The 20444-nt window shown below is 40.4% G+C and overlaps 1 protein-coding gene across 33 annotated transcripts in view; it reads right to left on the reverse strand.

The window, feature by feature from the left end:
* Positions 1-20444, reverse strand: part of LOC139757284 (uncharacterized) — a 145907-nt gene that overhangs the window by 51480 nt on the left and 73983 nt on the right. For 6 of the 33 annotated variants that reach the window (XR_011714568.1, XR_011714569.1, XR_011714566.1 and 3 more), the window contains 4 exons: positions 10262-10829; positions 9531-9619; positions 8002-8090; positions 623-728 (listed from right to left, as the gene is read on the reverse strand). Coding sequence is in view for 14 of the 33 variants with exons in the window: in XM_071677644.1 (XP_071533745.1) it covers positions 10309-10338; positions 10703-10829 (157 nt within the window). In the remaining 19 variants the exon portion in view is untranslated. Of the gene's footprint in view, positions 1-622; positions 742-8001; positions 8091-9530; positions 9620-10261; positions 10830-13724; positions 13804-20444 lie in introns of all 33 variants that reach the window. The other 27 variants (XR_011714584.1, XM_071677642.1, XM_071677641.1 and 24 more) reach the window with 17 other exon arrangements.

The following is a 20444-nucleotide window of genomic DNA, read 5'->3' on the forward strand; positions in this document are numbered from 1 at the left end:
ATATATTCTTAGTACCTTCCACATAGCATCTCTATCAACTCTATCATATGCCTTCTCCAGATCCATAAATGCTACATACAAATCCATTTGCTTTTCTAAGTATTTCTCACATTCTTCAAAGCAAACACCTGATCCACACATCCTCTACCACTTCTGAAACCACACTGCTCTTCCCCAATCTGATGCTCTGTACATGTCTTCACCCTCTCAATCAATACCCTCCCATATAATTTACCAGGAATACTCAACAAACTTATACCTCTGTAATTTGAGCACTCACTCTTATCCCCTTTGCCTTTGTACAATGGCACTATGCGAGCATTCCGCCAATCCTCAGGCACCTCACCATGAATCATACATACTTCTATTATCAATTAAGTTCTAGAGTCTACAAATACCATGTAAAGTACGTTCAAACATAAGCCCAGCTGGACCAAATCTATGAATGTCTCTTCAGTGCATTTACAACTATGATTCAAAAATTATCTTCAAATGAACTTCCATGCAAGTAAAAATTTTATTCCTCCTAGACTCGTTATATAAGAATGATTCATCCCTAAATCCTCAAGTTTTTGGAAGACTGGTAAATAAACTAAACATGCACTGTTATATACAAACATACTTCTATTATCAAAGAAGTTCTGTCGAGTCTGCAGTGGTCACGTGTTCCTTGCTGCTGCTGCTTCATATCATGCACCAAGGCCATTCCACACTCATCCAGAAGACAGCTGGAAAAGAAGTCTACAATAACAGAACTCAGTAAAACTAAGCAAGTGCAAGAAGCACTGCTACTGAGTTACAACTCGTGTACAATACTGCACCTATCATTTGTTGCCTATATAATATGTACTCCACCCAGTGCTGTTATTCTTACATTAACATGTACACCACCATGAGCTTGCTACATCATCATCTCTTACCTAATCGCCATATATTTTCATTGTTTTAGATGCTAAAAGCTACCAAAACTAAGCCCTCTCAAATATAATAAAAATCAATCAGTCTGACATTGACAAGTGCACACATACAGAAAACTCAGCCCCAGTGGTACAAACACTAAAAAAACAAAATCAAGAGTTCATACTTATCTAATTGCCCAGATTGTGGTTTTTCCAAATCTATAAGCCTCACCTATGTGTGGACTGCAGAGATTTTGTCCATAAACATACAATCTCTCCTTGTCACATACAACACTTAGCTCACACAACTCATTCTTTGCAACTCTATTTTTCTGCGGTAAGTGCTTTGAGTTAGCCCTGCCTTTAGGCAAAATAGTAGGATCAATAGATATTAGTAATCATTATGAACATATATAGTAGTAGGAGAATTAGCTGGGAGCATGAGACAGAAGCAGTAGATTGGAAAATTAAGCAGGAATATCAAGTAGACATTAAGCAGTAGTAGTTGGCAGGAACATTAAGCAGGAGCCTCAGAAAACACTGAACTAGAGTTTCCCTCTACCAATGGCCAGTTAAGGGTGATAAAACAAATGCTAAGCAGCAGCACTGGATTCCCCAGTTATGAAGTTGAACTATGAATGGTGGTACCTAGCTGTTTATGCTGTAACATAAATAGTCCAACAATGTGTTAAGTTCTTTTAAATATATATTTTCATTCTTTTTCATTATCCTTTGTCGCTGTCTCCCACATTAGCGAGGTAGCACAAGGAAACCGACGTAAGAATGGCCCAACCCACCCACATACACATGTATATACATACACGTCCACACACACACACATGCATACCTATACATCTCAACGTATACATATATATACACACACAGACATACATATATATACACATGTACACAATTCATACTGTCTGCCCTTATTCATTCCCATCGCCACCCCGCCACACATGAAATAACAACCCCCTCTCCCCTCATGTGCACGAGGTAGCACCAAGAAAAGACAACAAAAGGCCACATTCGATCACACTCAGTCTCTAGCTGTCAAGTATAATGCACAGAAACTACAGCTCCCTTTCCACATCCTGGCCCCACAGAACTTTCCATGGTTTACCCCAGACGCTTCACATGCCCTGGTTCAATCCATTGACAGCACATCCACCCCGGTATACATCATTCCAATTCACTATTCCTTGCACTATTCCTTTCACCCTCCTGCATGTTCAGGCCCTGATCACTCAAAATCTTTTTCACTCCATCTTTCCACCTCCAATTTGGTCTCCCACTTCTCCTCGTTCCCTCAACCTCTGACACATATATCCTCTTTGTCAATCTTTCCTCACTCATTCTCTCCATGTGACCAAACCATTTCAAAACACCCTCTTCTGCTCTCTTAACCACACTTTTTATTACCACACATCTCGCTTACCCTTTCATTACTTACTTGATCAAACCACAAAATTTCACAAAACACAATTTCACAAAAGTATGATGTATAATCAAATCTAAATACTTGCCAACATCCTAAAATTTCTTCAAAAAAGTTACAAGTGAGAAATACCATACGACTGAGTGTCAAACAGCTAAGGCAAGAGTAAATGAAGCTAGGGGAGTGAGAGAATTGGGAGGTATCTAAGGGAACAGCGTTGGCATGTGCGAGCACAAGGTGGGAGACAGATAGGTGAGAAAGGGTAACAGTGGCGAGATGAAGTAAAGTTGCGAGTGAAAGTGAAAAGGGAGGTATAGGGGAAACACAAGGAAGGAGTCCAAATTATTGAAGGATATATCAGAGAGAGGTCAAAAGGTGAAAGGGTTGCAGATAAATGAGGGCTGGGATGAGCATGCATTGGTAAAGTTCAGGGTGAAGAAGAGTTTTTGGAAGCTCAAATGGTATGAGGAAAACAAGAAAACAAATGAACTTTAGTGAAGGGGAAAAGGAAGTGGGGACAGGTAGTGATGAGGCGAGTAGATGGAACGAGTATTTTGAAATATGGTCAAATGTGGTCGATGAAAGGGTGGCTTATATAAGGAGTTCAGGTCAAGGAGATATGCAATGTGTGAGAGTCATGGAAAAGAGCTTGGTGAAACTAGCAGGCAAAATCCTTGCATATGATGAAATGTGGCAAATCATATGGAGAGTATGGTACTGCAGTTGAATTTCTTACAGGGGTTGACTGTTGTAATTTGGTTACTTAGTATTTTCAATGTATGTATGGATCATAGGGAAGACCTCAGGATTGGTGGAATGCATGTATAATGCCACTGTAAAAAATAATACCACATACATATGGTATTCTCCCCTATCCCTAGGGATAGGGGAGAAAGAAGACTTCCCACGCATTCCTCATGTCATAGAAGGCGACTAAAGGGGACCGGAGTGGGGGGGGCTAGAAACCCTCCCCTCCTTGTATTTTAACTTTCTAAAAGGGGAAACAGAAGAAGGAGTCACGCGGGGAGTGCTCATCCTCCTCGAAGGCTCAGATTGGGGTGTCTAAATGTGTGTGGATGTAACCAAGATGAGAAAAAAAGGAGAGATAGGTAGTATGTTTGAGGAAAGGAACCTGGATGTTTTGGCTCTGAGTGAAACGAAGCTCAAGGGAAAAGGGGAAGAGTGGTTTGGGAATGTCGTGGGAGTAAAGTCAGGGGTTTGTGAGAGGACAAGAGCAAGGGATGGAGTAGCTCTACTCCTGAAACAGGAGTGGTGGGAGTATGTAATAGAGTGTAAGAAAGTAAATTCAAGATTGATATGGGTAAAACAAAGTGGATGGAGAGAGATGGGTGATTATTGGTGCCTATGCACCTCTGCATGAGAAGGAAGATCATGAGAGGCAAGTGTTTTGGGAGCAGCTGAATGAGTGTGTTAGTAGTTTTGATGCACGAGACCGGGTTATAGTGATGGGCGATTTGAATGCAAAAGTGAGTAATGTGGCAGTTGAGGGAATAATTGGTATACATGGGGTGTTCAGTGTTGTAAATGGTGAAGAGCTTGTAGATTTGTGTGCTGAAAATGGACTGGTGATTGAGAATACCTGGTTTAAAAAGAGATATACATAAGTATACATATGTAAGTAGGAGAGATGGCCAGAGAGCGTTATTGGATTACGTGTTAATTGTTAAGCGCACAAAAGAGACTTTTGGATGTTAGTGTGCTGAGAGGTGCAACTGGAGGGATGTCCGATCATCATCTTGTGGAGGCAAAGGTGAAGATTCGTAAAGGTGTTCAGAAAAGTAGAGAGAATGTTGGGGTGAAGAGAGTGGCGAGAGTAAGTGAGCTTGGGAAGGAGACTTGTGTGAGGAAGTACCAGGAGAGACTGAGTACAGAATGGAAAAAGGTGAGAATAAAGGAGGTAAGGGTAGTGGGGGAGGAATGGGATGTATTTAGGGAAGCAGTGATGGCTTGCGCAAAAGTAGCTTCTGGCATGAGAAGCGTGGGAGGTGGGCAGATTACAAAGGGTAGCGAGTGGTGGGATGAAGAAGTAAGATTATTAGTGAAAGAGAAGAGAGAGGCATAAGGATGATTTTTGCAGAGAAAAAATACAGATGAGTGGGAGATGTATAAAAGAAAAGGCAGGAGGTCAAGAGAAAGGTGCAAGAGGTGAAAAAGAGGGCAAATGAGAGTTGGGGTGAGAGAGCATCATTAAATTTTAGGGAGAATAAAAAGATATTTTGGAAGGAGGTAAATAAAGTGCATAAGACAAGGGAGCAAATGGGAACTTCAGTGAAGGGGGGATAATGGGCAGGTGATAAGTAGTCATGATGTGAGAAAGAGATGGAGTGAGTATTTTGAAGGTTTGTTGAATGTGTTTGATGATAGAGTGGCAGATATAGGGTGTTTTGGTCGAGGTGGTGTGCAAAGTGAGAAGGTTAGGGAAAATGATTTGGTGAACAGAGAAGAGGTAGTTAAAACTTGGCAGAAAATGAAAGCCGGCAAGGCAGCGGGTTTGGATGGTATTGCATTGGAATTTATTAAAAAGGGGTGACTGTATTGTTGACTGGCTGGTAAGGTTATTTAATGTATGTATGAGTCATAGTGAGGTGCCTGAGGATTGGAGGAATGCTTGCATAGTGCCATTGTACAAAGGCAAAGGGGACAAAGGCGAGTGCTCAAATTACAGAGGTATAAGTTTGTTGAGTATTCCTGGGAAATTATATGGGAGGGTATTGATTGAGAGGGTGAAGGCATGTACAGAGCATCAGATTGGGGAAGAGCAGTGTGGTTTCAGAAGCGGTAGAGGATGTGTGGATCAGGTGTTTGCTTTGAAGAATGTACGTGAGAAATACTTAGAAAAGCAAATGGATTTGTATGTAGCATTTATAGATCTGAAGACCGCATATGATAGAGTTGATAGAGATGCTCTTTAGAAGGTATTAAGAATACGTGGTGTGTGAGGCAAGTTGTTAGAAGCAGTGAAAAGTTTTCATCGAGGATGTAAGGCATGTGGACATGTAGGAAAAGAGGAAAGTGATTGGCTCTCAGTGAATGTAGGTTTGCAGCAGGGGTGTGTGATGTCTCCATGGTTGTTTAATTTGTATATGGATGGGGTTGTTAGGGAGGTAAATGCAAGAGTTTTGGAAAGGGGTGTAAGGATGCAGTCTGATGTGGATGAGAGAGCTTTTTAATAAAATGAGTGTGGTTGAGAGAGCAGAAGAGGGTGTTTTGAAAAGTTTTGGTCACATGGAGAGAATGAGTGAGGAGAGATTGACAAAGAGGATATATGTCAGAGGTGGAGGGAACGAGGAGAAGTGGGAGACCAAATTGGAGGTGGAAGGATGGAGTGAAAAAGATTTTGAGTGATCGGGGCCTGAACATGCAGGAGGGTGAAAGGCGTGCAAGGAATAGTGTGTATTGGAACGATGTGGTATACCGGGGTCGACGTGCTGTCAATGGAGTGAACCAGGGCATGTGAAGCGTCTGGGGTAAACCATAGAAAGTTCTGTGGGGCCTGGATGTGGAAAGGGAGCTGTGGTTTCAGTGCATTATTACATGACAGCTAGAGACAGTGTGAACGAATGTGGCCTTTATTATCTTTTCCTAGCGCTACCTCGACACATGAGGGGGAGGGGGTTGTTATTTCATGTGTGGCGGGGTGGCGATGGGAATTAATAAGGGCAGACAGTATGAATTATGTACATGTGTATATATGTATATGTCTGTGTGTGTATATATATGTATACGTTGAGATGTATAGGTATGTATATTTGCGTGTGTGGACGTGTATGTATATACATGTGTATGTGGGTGGGTTGGGCCATTCTTTCGTCTGTTTCCTTGTGCTACCTCGCTAACGCGGGAGACGGCAACAAAGCAAAATAAAAAATAATATATACAAAAGCAAGGGGACAAAGGTTGAGTTTTCAAAATTCAGAGGTACAAGGGGTTTGTCAATTGTACCTGGCAATTTGTATGGGAGTGGTGATTGAGAGGGTGAAGGCAAGTACAGAGCAGCAGAGGAAGGAGGAACAATTTGATTTCATAAGAGGCAGTGGATGAATGGATCTGGTGTTTGCTTTAAAGGATGTGTGTGTGCAAGAAACAATCGGAGAAATGAGAATTTGTATATGGCATTTATGGATCTGGGGTAAGAATATGATGGGGCTAATAGAGATGCCTTGCATAAGTTCTGACAAAAATATAGTCTAGGAGAAAAGTTGATGTAAGAAGTGAAAAGTTTTAATGAAGGTTGTAAGGAATGTGTACGAGTAGGGAGAGAGGAAAGAGTTGTTCCAGTTGAAGGATGGTCTATGGCAAGGGTCTATAATGTTATGTAATGTTATCATGGCTGTTAAATTCCCCTATGGATGAAGTAGTGAGGGAGGTATATGCTAGGGTCTTTGAGAGAAGGGCATATATGCAGTCTGTAGCAGGGGAGGACCTGGGAAGAAAGTCATATGCTTGCTGATGACAAAGCACTAGCAGCAGACTGCAATTTGAAACTGCTAGTTGTTGACAGAGATCAGATTTGTTTGTTAAAAGAGAAAGGCGAGAGTAAATGTGAATAAAAGTAAGGTTATTAGGTTTAGCTGAGTAAGGGGGAGACTGTTGGGATGTGAATTTGAATGGAGCAAATTTGGAGTGAAATATCTTAGATACCTGGGAGTGGACATGGTAACAAATGGAACCATGGAAACAAGTCATAGGGCAAGTGATTAAGGTAAGTGATGAGGTGAAGGTTCTGGGAGCACTGAAAAATGTATGGAAAAAAATGTATGTGAAGGCAAAAATAGGCATGTCTAAAGGTACAGCAGCCCAGTGATGCTATATGAATGCAAGGCATGGGCTATTGATAAGGATGTGTGGAAATGAAACGTGAGGAAAATACATGATGCTATAAGGTTTGGTTTGATCAAGTAATAAAAGTATCAGAAGAGTGGTTACAAGAAAAGTATGGTTTTAAGAGGGTGTATTGAAATGGTTTGGACAGAAAAAATGAGTTTTGAGAGAATGACAGGATGTGTGTAGGAATTGTTGGGGACAAGGACAAGAGAAAGATCAAACGAGATGGAAAGATGGGGTGAGAAAGATTTTGAGTGGTCAAGGCCTGAACATCCGGGAGGATGAAAGGTGTGCATTGAAGTGTGAATTGGAATATGGAATACACTCAGTCTCTAGCTGTCATGTGTAATGCACCGAAACCCCAGTTCCCTTTCCACATCCAGGCCCCACAAAACTTTCCATGATTTACCCCAGATGCTTCACATGCCCCAATTCAATCCACTGACAGCACGTTGACCCCAGTATACCACATCGTTCCAATTCACACTATTCCTTGCATGCCTTTCACCCTCCTGTATGTTTAGGCCCCAGATGCTCAAAATCTTTTTCACTTCATCCTTCCACCTCCAATTTGGTCTCCCACTTCTCATTCCCTCCACCTCTGACACATATATCCTCTGTCAATCTTTCTTCACTCATTCTCTCCATGTGACTAAACCATTTCATTTCAATACACCCTCTTCTCTCTCAACCACACTTTTTATTACCACACACCTCTCTTACTCTTTCATTACTTACTCCATCAAACCACCTTACACCACCTCTCCAAGGTACAAGTTATTAAAAAAATATATGGTGGTATGGTATAAGAGAACTTACTTCAGAGCAGCCATTCCTGTCAATTATACACAACAGCAGGGATTTCCATTTTCTTGAACGATGCCTCCTCATTGCAGCACACAATAGGCCTGTAAAAAATAATCAATGAGAGGTTGACAGAATATGCATGTCTGAAGTGGAGGGGACAAAAAGGGAGATGGAAATATGGATAAAAACAGATTTTGAGCGATCAGGGCCTGAATATGCAGGAGGGTGAAAGGTGTGCACAGAACAGTAACTTGTAATATGGGTTGACGTGCAGTTAAGAGACTGAATCAGAATGTGAAGCTGCTGAAGGAAACCTTGGAAAGATCTGTGGGGCCTGGCTTTGGGTAGGGGGCTGCAGTTTGGGTGCATTCTATGCAAAAGCTAAAGAATATACATGTATGAAAGTGAATGCTGCCTTTCTTAGTTTGTTCCTGATGCTGACTCACTAACATGGATACAGCAAACATTAAAAAACCTGATAGTTTATTTCTTGTTGTACTCCCTAAATCTAATAACACATACTGACCATTCAAAATGAACAGTCATGTACACTAGATACATCAAGCGAATCTACCAATATTCAGAATTAACAAATGCTCTGGTACATAACTTCAATCCTGTCAATTCAAAAACTTCCATTACTAGTATATGCTTTCATGATTATACTACAACTATGCCCACCAGATCTTCAAATCTTATTTGCTGCTGATCAGAAAAATATAAAACCATTCCTCTCCAAGTTTTTTTTTCATCATTATACTTTGTTGCTGTCTCCCGCATTAGCGAGGTAGCGCAAGGAAACAGACGAAAGAATGGCTCAACCCATCCACATACACATGTATATACATAAACGCCCACACACGCACATATACATACCTACACATTTCAACGTATACATACACAAACATACATATATACAAATGTACATACTCATACATGTTGCCTTCATCCATTCCCGCTGCCACCCCGCCACACTTGAAATGGCATCACCCTCCCCCCGCGTGCGCGAGATAGCGCTAGGAAAAGACAACAAAGGCCACATTTGTTCACACTCAGTCTCTAGCTGTCATGTGTAATGCACCGAAACCACAGTTCCCTTTCCACATCCAGGCCCCACAAAACTTTCCATGGTTTACCCCAGACGCTTCACATGCCCTGGTTCAATCCTGGTGACAGTACATCGACCCCAGTATACCACATTGTTCCAATTCACTATTCCTTGCATGCCTTTCACCCTCCTGTATGTTCAGGCCCCGATCGCTCAAAATCTTTTTCTCTCCATCCTTCCACCTCCAATTTGGTCTCCCACTTCTTGTTCCCTTCATCTCTGACACATATCCTCTTTGTCAATCTTTCCTCACTCATTCTCTCCATGTGACCAAACCATTTCAATGCACCCTCTTCTGCTCTCTCAACCACACTTTGTATTACCAACATCTCTCTTACCCTTTCATTACTTGATCAAACCACCTCACACCACCTCTCCAAGGTACAAGTAATTATCAGGAAAATATATGATGGTATGGTATAAGAGAACTTACTTCAGAGCAGCCATTCCAGTTAATCATATACAACAGCAGGGATTTCAGCTTTCTTGAACGATGCCTTCTCACTACATCACACAATAGGCCTGTGAATAATAATGAGAGGCTAACAGAGGTTATGTCTCTGAAGTGGAGGGGACAAGAAGGGAGATGGAAGGATGGGTTAAAAACGATTTTGAAAGATCAGGGCCTGAATATGCACAAGGGTGAAAAGTGTGCGCCGAACAGTAATTTGTAATATGGGTTGACGTGCAGTTAATGGTTTGTGGGGCCAGGATTTGATAGGGATCTCTGGTTTTGGCATATTTCATGCAACAGATAAAGAGTGGATGAGAATGAAGGCAACCTTTCTTCATCTGTTCCTGGTGCCACTTCACTAACATGGGAAATGGCAAATATAAAAAGCAACTTATTTTCTTGTAGTGCCTAAAGTTATCTAATAACACAGATACTGACCATTCAAAAGGAATGGTCATATATACATGAGATACCTCGTGAATCTTATCAGATTTCAGAATTACAACAAATGCTCTAGTACGTAACTTCTATTGTCATTTCAGTTAAGATGAAAGCTGCAAATTTCCACGTTTTCATGGTTATCATAATACACCTATGCCTATCTTAAAATTTTATTGTGCTGACCAGAATGATTACAAAAGAACAATCCCTCTCCAAGGTATACATAATTATTTGGTAAATAAATGACAGTATGGTACATTAGTACTTACTTAACAGCAGCCATTTCTGTTGATTATATACAACTGACTTGTGACCCTCAATGTTGACACCACATCATACAATAGGCCTGGAAAAAATAAAAATCCAGAAACAGATACTGTTGGAAAAAAAAACTGCAAGTGTGTGTGTGTGTGTGGTGGGGAAGATGCAAAGAGCTGCAGCTGCTTAAGCAATAACTGTTGCAATAATTGCAGTCTACTACTGTATCTTTATCCCTTGCAACTTCCTCTTGAATTAATAATCAGATATGCTACTATATACAGTGCATTACTACATTCACTACAATATACACTAAAATATGCATGCAATATTAGTAAAGTTAAGAGTAGTAAACAGTAATACATAAACAATACCAGATGTAAAACAATAAGACAAAGCTGTCAGTCAAGTCAGTCACTATGTCAAATAGGGTCTTATTGTCAAAAAATCACCAGACACTGAAACATCCTCATGAGCACATGTATCAGGAACACTAGGAGAGGATATCTTCTAATGACCTCGATGATGGTTTGGAAGATCAAGTGGATGACCCTTGGGACTGCATTTGTCCCTCTGCTCCTGCAAAATGAAAGTGAATGGTCTCGTATTAAAAAACAATGCCATTTGTTAAATGCAGACATTCCCAATATTGCTAACTGTAAGCAGTCCCCATTAAATTCAAACGATTTTCATAATTCTCAATATAATTATCAATTAAGTTACTACAAAACCAAAAATACTGACATCTGTTATATTCATAGGTGCAAAAGAAAAAAACTGGGTACACTTCCTAAAATCTACATAGGATAAGCAGATTGTTTCTAACATGTTCTCTCTTGTGCATATGCTGGAAACTACATCTTCAGCAGCTCTGTATGCCAAACCACAAGCACCCTACATTAGTCAAGTATACAATAAATTAACTATCATCTCTCTAACAGGAATATGGGTGATGACATACCACACATCCATAAATCATTCAAATTACTGTATCTTAAGACATACTCATCCTCGCCCTCCCAGATAGTAAAATCTTTTCCCACATATTCCTCGACGCTCCATTATCATAAACCAGGACCCCTTTCTCTTAAGTGGCTCCAGCAGCTTCATGGCTGCACTATTTCCAGTAGCACTGAAATAATGGGACTCTTTGGAGTAACAACTTCATCACTGAGAATGAAATCCTTTTGTCAACAGACTATTTAGCCTTGCCAGATGAGTTCACTTGACAATGACAGTCAGGGAATAACTAATGGTTTAAGAGAACAGCAAGCAACACAATTATTTCAACTACTATGTAAGAATAGGTAAACATTCCAATCAGTGATATTCTAAAAGGGTATTACTTTAACAATTGATTATGCCCACATTTCAATATAATGCTTAACTGCCTTACTTAATCACAGAATAAAATTGTGCCTCAGATCATGCTCCAGAGGTATCAAATTCTTAAAACATTACCTTGAGACAAGAGAAAGTAGCTTAACATTCAAAGCTAGAAAGTCATGAAGAGCTTAAGTGGTAAATTACCAAATTTCCTTGATACTCTACATGCCACAATCCAACACAGGTTTCAATGGATCAAAAGAGACTCACTTCAGGAAAATGAATCAGTGGTCAAAAATAATGGAAGATTACATCATCTCTATATGTCTGGTAATTCCTAGAAATCTATACATAGTAAAATTTCATAAAATCCACGTCCAGGCTAAAGTTTTTTCCTTCATACACTGGAATCTAAAAATCTTAGAAACATGAAAAATCAAATTACATAGTAAAACTGGCTATTACTCTTATCAGAATGGTACAGGTAATGCACAACACCATAACTGTCATCAAACCATTTTTTTAATAACCTAATGGACAAGGTTTCTAAATTAATGCCAACAACTGACTCATTATTACAGAATGTCTTCAAAATGTAGGATAAATACTTGAAAACCAACATTACTTGGTCAAATACATATGTAGCAACATATACCCTCTAATATACTAGTTACAGCAAAAGACTATCTTATGAAAATTAATAGTAATGAGAGCGGTTTCTTGGTTTGGATGTCTAACATGTTTATTAAGGCATTACAGTTTCACACTCTCCTTACCTAATACAGGTAAATCTTCAAAACTGTCCTCACTTTATCAATAACTAGTTTAGCTGTTCTATGAAACTGGACAACTAAAATAGCTACATTATTTCTTATTTGTATAACACAGTTTTTCACCTGATGCAATAATGGGAAGTAAAATTATCATTAAAAGGGAGAACTAAAAGATTTTTGGTATCAATGGAAGGTTTGGGCTCAACTCTATAAAAGCATTTCTTTGCTAACTTAAGGGACTTATCAATGAAAATCTAGGGTACTTTAACTCAAATCCAATAGAATATATCTTCTAAAACTGATCATCAATATACTCTGGACTGCATATATATATATATATATATATATATATATATATATATATATATATATATATATATATATAATATTTTTTTTTGTGGCTGTCTCCCGCGTTTGCGAGGTAGCGCAAGGAAACAGACGAAAGAAATGGCCCAACCCACCCCCATACACATGTATATACATACACGTCCACACACGCAAATATACATACCTACACAGCTTTCCATGGTTTACCCCAGACGCTTCACATGCCCTGATTCAATCCACTGACAGCACGTCAACCCCGGTATACCACATCGCTTCAATTCACTCTATTCCTTGCCCTCCTTTCACCCTCCTGCATATTCAGGCCCCGATCACACAAAATCTTTTTCACTCCATCTTTCCACCTCCAATTTGGTCTCCCACTTCTCGTTCCCTCCACCTCCGACACATGTATCCTCTTGGTCAATCTTTCCTCACTCATTCTCTCCATGTGCCCAAACCATTTCAAAACACCCTCTTCTGCTCTCTCAATCACGCTCTTTTTATTTCCACACATCTCTCTTACCCTTACGTTACTTACTCGATCAAACCACCTCATACCACACATTGTCCTCAAACATCTCATTTCCAGCACATCCATCCTCCTGCGCACAACTCTATCCATAGCCCACGCCTCGCAACCATACAAAATTGTTGGAACCACTATTCCTTCAAACATACCCATTTTTGCTTTCCGAGATAATGTTCTCGACTTCCATACATTCTTCAAGGCTCCCAGGATTTTCGCCCCCTCCCCCACCCTATGATCCGCTTCCGCTTCCATGGTTCCATCCGCTGCCAGATCCACTCCCAGATATCTAAAACACTTTACTTCCTCCAGTTTTTCTCCATTCAAACTTACCTTCCAATTGACTTGACCCTCAACTCTACTGTATATATATATATATATATATATATATATATATATATATATATATATATATATATATATAGCATGTTCTGCATGGAACCGCTGGTAATAGGAGTTTAATTTCACTGACTCCCTACACCAACAATACAAAATGAAGGCCAAGAGAAGGGAAGTACTTACCCTGCCCGGAGCTGATGGTCAAAGAAGTTGCAATTGGTAAGGGCTTGTTCTTGAAGCCTCGAATGCTGTAGATTCGAAGCTGCGTCGAACACAAACATTCAATTGAATATTGATTTTTTTCATGCCTTTCTCATCATTTCGCGAACAAACTCAATAAAATCTCTTCGAATATTAAGACACAAAGAATATATATAAATATAATAAGCACTTTCATCACATAATTATAAAATAAATCGATAATTCATGAGTTCAGTGGGGTGAAGCAATTTGGGTCGTTTTAACAGGCCATACAGAGCGGTTCGGTTGTTTCAACGTTAACCGTATATTTGTTGCAGATATAGATATACTTATATTTTGGTTTGAAAAACTAAAACTATAATTTTTACTTTAAATTATCATGACAATAATTATCAAAATATGCATGTTAAAAGTAATGATTCACGAAATAAGTGTCCATTTGGTATTTTTACAAGATTTAAAATATGATGTTAAGGACCACGACAGCAGCGTTATCTCGCTATGATTAGTACCAATAAAATGTGTCCAAGAAAATAAGTAAATGAATAACAAGGATTGTGGTTGTTCGGGCCTCCCCCCCCCCCCCCCCTTTTCCCGGGCAGAGCTGCATTCATTCCCAGATAACAATAATTTTACCCGAATATATATATTATAGGCAATCTTTATATTTCTTGACACAAAACAACTATTTAAACAATTGGAATATGACACTGACTAATCTAAAGTAACAGGCGCAACATTTCTTTGGTCTAGAGGCATTTGCGAAAGTTCCTCAACAGGAAATTTCGAACGCTATTATAATACTGTGGAACATACTATCTAACTAGGAAGTCCAGTTAGTTTCAGGTTATCTTGACATGATACAGAGTTTACATTGTTTATGAAGCCATGTGAGCGAACTACAGAAACAAATTATACTGTTAATGGAGAGGTGCTGCAAGTTTAAATTAATTCCTCGCTTATTACGTCCTGGCTCCTATTTCACGGCACAATTCTCTGATGTATGCCTTATACAGGAAAAATACTAACAAACTAGTATGTGTTTAAGAAAATAGTATGTCCAAATCAGCTTCCATGTGTGTTCAATGGACACAAAAGTAATGAATTTTCCACTGATTAAGATTCTTATATTTATGATACTCAAATATCAGAGAAGAATGAAGATATTTCACAAAGTAGATATTTCCAACAAATTTTCGTCTGGTTCTCATATTTTTCCTTTCTCGTTATTTCCCTAACATCGGTGCTCATCTAAACAAAATGCTACTGTTTTGTCTTTCCCATATCAAAATCAAGCTAGTTCTATGTATAATGTAACATTTTGTCCCTCATTTATATCTCTCCTTTTATATCTGCATGTATTCCTCATATCGGATTTCCTTCTGCTTGTTCTTCAGTAATTTATACTTTGCAATACTGGTTATAGCAGTTCTCTTGTCTTACGCGCCTTGTTTACTTACTTCCAAAACATCATTTTACTCTCCCTAAAATTTAATGATACTCTCTAACCCCAATTCTCATTTGCCCTCTTTTTCACCTCTTGCACCTTCCTCTTGACCTCTTTCTTTTATACATCTCCCACTCATTTGCATTATTTCCCTGCAAAAATCGTCCAAATGCCCCTCTCTTCTCTTTACACAATCTTATGTCTTCATCCCACCACTACTGCCCCTTCTAATCTGCCCACCTCCCACCTTTCATATGCCACAGGCATTTCTTGTGCAAGCCATCACTGCTTCCCTAAATACATCCCATTCCTCTCCCACTCCCCTTATTTCATCTGCTCTCACCCTTTCCATTGTGCACTCAATCTCTCTTTGTACTTCCTCACACAAGTCTCCTTTCCAAGTTCACTTACTCTCACCGCTCTCTTCACCCCAACATTTTCTCTTCTTTTCTGAAAACCTGTACATATCTTCACCTTCGCCTCCACAAGATAATGATCATACATCCCTCCAGTTGCATCTCTCAGCACATTAACGTCCAAAAGTCTCTCCTTCACGCTCCTATCGATTAACAAGTAATCCAATAACACTCTCTGGCCATCTCTCCTACTTCCATACTTATACTTATGTATATCTCTTTTTAAACCAGGTATTTCCAATCACTAGTCCTTTTTCAGCACACAAATCTACAAGCTCTTCACCATTTCTAATTATAACATTGAACACCCCATGCACACCAATTATACCCTCAACTGCTACATTACTCACCTTTGCATTCAAATCACCCATCATTATAACCTGGCCTCGTGCATCAAAGCTGCTAACACACCTACTCAGCTGCTCCCAAAACACTTGCCTCAAGATCTTTCTTCTCATGACCAGGTGCATAGGCACCAATAATCACCCATCTCTCTCCAATCACTTTCAGTTTTACCCATATCAATCTAGAGTTTACTTTCTTGCACTCTATCACATACTCCCACAACTCCTGCCTCAGGAGTAGTGCTACACCTTCCTTTGCTCTTCTTGAGCTTCATTACACCCAGAGCCAAAACATCCAGGTTCCTTTCCTCAAACATACTACCTATCTCTCTTTTTTCTCATCTTGGTTACATTCACACACATTTAGACACCCCAATCTGAGCCTTCCAGGAGGATGAGCACTCCCCGCATGACTCCTTCTGTTTCCCTTTTTAGAAAGTTATAATACAAGGAGGGAAGGGTTTCTAGCCCCCACTCCCATCCCCTTTATTTGCCTTCTAGAACACGTTGGAAATCGATGGGAAGTATTCTTTCTCCCCTGTCCCCAGGGATATATATTTATATATATCCCTGGGAATGAGAGAGCTTGGGAAGTGAGTCAGTTGTTGTTCGCTGATGATACAGCGCTGGTGGCTGATTCATGTGAGAAACTGCAGAAGCTGGTGACTGAGTTTGGTAAAGTGTGTGAAAGAAGAAAGTTAAGAGTAAATGTGAATAAGAGCAAGGTTATTAGGTACAGTAGGGTTGAGGGTCAAGTCAATTGGGAGGTAAGTTTGAAAGGAGAAAAACTGGAGGAAGTAAAGTGTTTTAGATATCTGGGAGTGGATCTGGCAGCGGATGGAACCATGGAAGCGGAAGTGGATCATAGGGTGGGGGAGGGGGCGAAAATTCTGGGAGCCTTGAAGAATGTGTGGAAGTCGAGAACATTATCTCGGAAAGCAAAAATGGGTATGTTTGAAGGAATAGTGGTTACAACAATGTTGTATGGTTGCGAGGCGTGGGCTATGGATAGAGTTGTGCGCAGGAGGATGGATGTGCTGGAAATGAGATGTTTGAGGACAATGTGTGGTGTGAGGTGGTTTGATCGAGTAAGTAACGTAAGGGTAAGAGAGATGTGTGGAAATAAAAAGAGCGTGGTTGAGAGAGCAGAAGAGGGTGTTTTGAAATGGTTTGGGCACATGGAGAGAATGAGTGAGGAAAGATTGACCAAGAGGGTATATGTGTCGGAGGTGGAGGGAACGAGGAGAAGTGGGAGACCAAATTGGAGGTGGAAAGATGGAGTGAAAAAGATTTTGTGTGATCGGGGCCTGAACATGCAGGAGGGTGAAAGGAGGGCAAGGAATAGAGTGAATTGGATCGATGTGGTATACCGGGGTTGACGTGCTGTCAGTGGATTGAATCAGGGCATGTGAAGCATCTGGGGTAAACCATGGAAAGCTGTGTAGGTATGTATATTTGCGTGTGTGGACGTATGTATATACATGTGTATGGGGGTGGGTTGGGCCATTTCTTTCGTCTGTTTCCTTGCGCTACCTCGCACACGCGGGAGACAGCGGAAAAAAAAAAAAAAATTTATATATTTATTTTGCTTTGGTGCTGTCTCCTGTGTTAGTGAGGTAGCACAAGGAAACAGACGAAAGAATGGCCCAACCCACCCACATACACATGTATATACATACACATCCACACACGCAAATATACATACCTATACATCTCAATGTATACATACATATACACACACAGATATATATATATATACACATGAACATAATTCATACTGTCTGCCTTTATTCATTCCCATCGCCACCCTGCTACACATGAAAAAAAAATCCTCCCCCAGCATGTGCGCGAGGTAGCGCTAGGAAAAGACAACAAAGGCCACATTTGTTCACACTCAGTCTCTAGCTGTCATGTAATAATGCACCAAAACCACAGTTCCCTTTCCACATCCAGGCCCCACAAAACTTTCCATGGTTTACCCCAGACGCTTCACATGCCCTGGTTCAATCCATTGACAGCACGTCGACCCCAGTATACCCCATCGTTCCAATTCACTCTATTCCTTGCACGCCTTTCACCCTCCTGCATGTTCAAGCCCTGATCACTCAAAATCTTTTTCACTCCATCTTTCCACCTCCAATTTGGTCTCCCACTTCTCCTCGTTCCCTCCACCTCTGATATGTATATCCTCTTGGTCAATCTTTCCTCACTCATTCTCTCCATGTGACCAAACCATTTCAAAACACCCTCTTCTGCTCTCTCAAACACAGTCTTTATATTACCACACATCTCTCTTACCCTATTATTACTTACTTGATCAAACCACCTCACACCACATATTGTCCTCAAACATCTCATTTCCAGGACATCCACCCTCCTCCGCACAACTCTAGCCCACGCCTTGCAACCATATAACATTGTTGGAACCACTATTCCTTTAAACATACCCGTTTTTGCTTTCCGAGATAACATTCTCGACTTCCACACATTCTTCAACACTCCCAGAACTTTCGCCCCCTCCCCCACCCTATGATTCACTTCCGCTTCCATGGTTCCATCTGCTGCCAAATCCACTCCCAGATATCTAAAACACTTCACTTCCTCCAGTTTTTCTCCATTCAAACTTACCTCCTGATTGACTTGTCCCTCAACCCTACTGTACCTAATAACCTTACTCTTATTCACATTTACTCTCAGCTTTCTTCTTTCACATACTTTACCAAACTCAGTCACCAGCTTTTGCACTTTCTCACAGGAATCAGCCACCAGCGCTGTATCATCAGCGAACAACTGACTCACTTCCCAAGCTCTCTCATCCACAACAGACTGCATACTTACACCCCTCTTTCCAAACTCTTGCATTCACCTCCCTAACAACCCCATCCATAAACAAATTAAACAAACATGGAGACATCAAACACCCCAGCCACAAACCTAAATTCACTAAGAACCAATCACTTTCCTCTCTTCCTACACGTACACATGCCTTACATCCTCAGTAAAAACTTTTCACTGTTTCTAACAACATGCCTCCCACACCATATATTCTTAATACATTCCACAGAGCATCTCTATCAACTCTATCATATGCCTTCTCCAGATCCATAAATGCTACATACAAATCCATTTGCTTTTCTATGTGTTTCTCACTTACATTCTTCAAAGCAAACACCTGATCCACACATCCTCTACAACTTCTGAAACCACACTGCTCTTCCCCAATCTGATGCTCTGTACAAGCCTTCACCCTCTCAATACCCTCCCATATAATTTCACAGGAATACTCAACAAGCTTATACCTCTGTAATTTGAGCACTCACTTTTATCCCCTTTGCCTTTGTACAATGGCATGATGCAAGCATTCCACCAATCCTCAGGCACCTCATCATGAGTCATACATACATTAAATAACCTTACCAACCTGTCAACAATACAGTCACCCACTTTTTTAATAAATTCCACTGCAATACCATCCAAACCCGCTGCCTTGCCGGTTTTCATCTTCCGCAAAGCTTTTACTACCTCTTCTCTGTTTACCAAATCATTTTCCCTAACCCTCTCACTTTGCACGACACCTCGACCAAAACACCCTATATCTGCCACTCTATCATCAAACACAATCAACAAACCTTCAAAATACTCACTCCATCTCCTTCTCACATCACCACTACTTGTTATCACCTCCCCATTACCCCCCTTCACTGATGTTCCCATTTGTTCCCTTGTCTCACGCACTTTATTTACCTCCTTCCAAAACATCTTTTTATTCTCCCCAAAATTTAATCATACTTTCTCACCCCAACTCTCATTTGCCCTCTTATTCACCTCTTGCACCTTTCTCTTGACCTCCTGTCTCTTTCTTTTATACATCTCCCAATCATTTGCATTATTTCCCTGTAAAAATTGTCCAAACGCCTCTCTCTTCTCTTTCACTAATCATCTTACTTCTTCATCCCACCACTCACTACCCTTTCTAATCTGCCTACCTCCCACGCTTTTCATGCCACAAGCATCTTTTGCGCAAGCCATCACTGCTTCCCTAAATACATCCCATTCCTCCCCCACTCCCCTTACGTCCTTTGTTCTCACCTTTTTCCATTCTGTACTCAGTCTCTCCTGGTACTTCCTCACACAAGTCTCCTTCCCAAGCTCACTTACTCTCACCACTCTCTTCACCCCAACATTCTCTCTTCTTTTCTGAAAACCTCTACAAATCTTCACCTTCGCCTCCATAAGGTAATGATCAGACATCCCTCCAGTTGCACCTCTCAGCACATTAACATCCAAAGGTATCATCTATTATACATTGTCGCTGTCTCCCTTGTTAGCGATGTAGCACAAGGAAACAGATGAAAGAATGGCCTAACCCACCCACATACACATGTATATACATACAGACCCACACACGCACATATACATACCTATACATTTCAATGTATACATACATATACATATACATGCATGTACATATTCATACTTGCTGCCTTTATTCATT

This window comes from Panulirus ornatus, chromosome 25, assembly GCF_036320965.1.
Source record: "Panulirus ornatus isolate Po-2019 chromosome 25, ASM3632096v1, whole genome shotgun sequence".
NCBI lineage: Eukaryota > Metazoa > Arthropoda > Malacostraca > Decapoda > Palinuridae > Panulirus > Panulirus ornatus.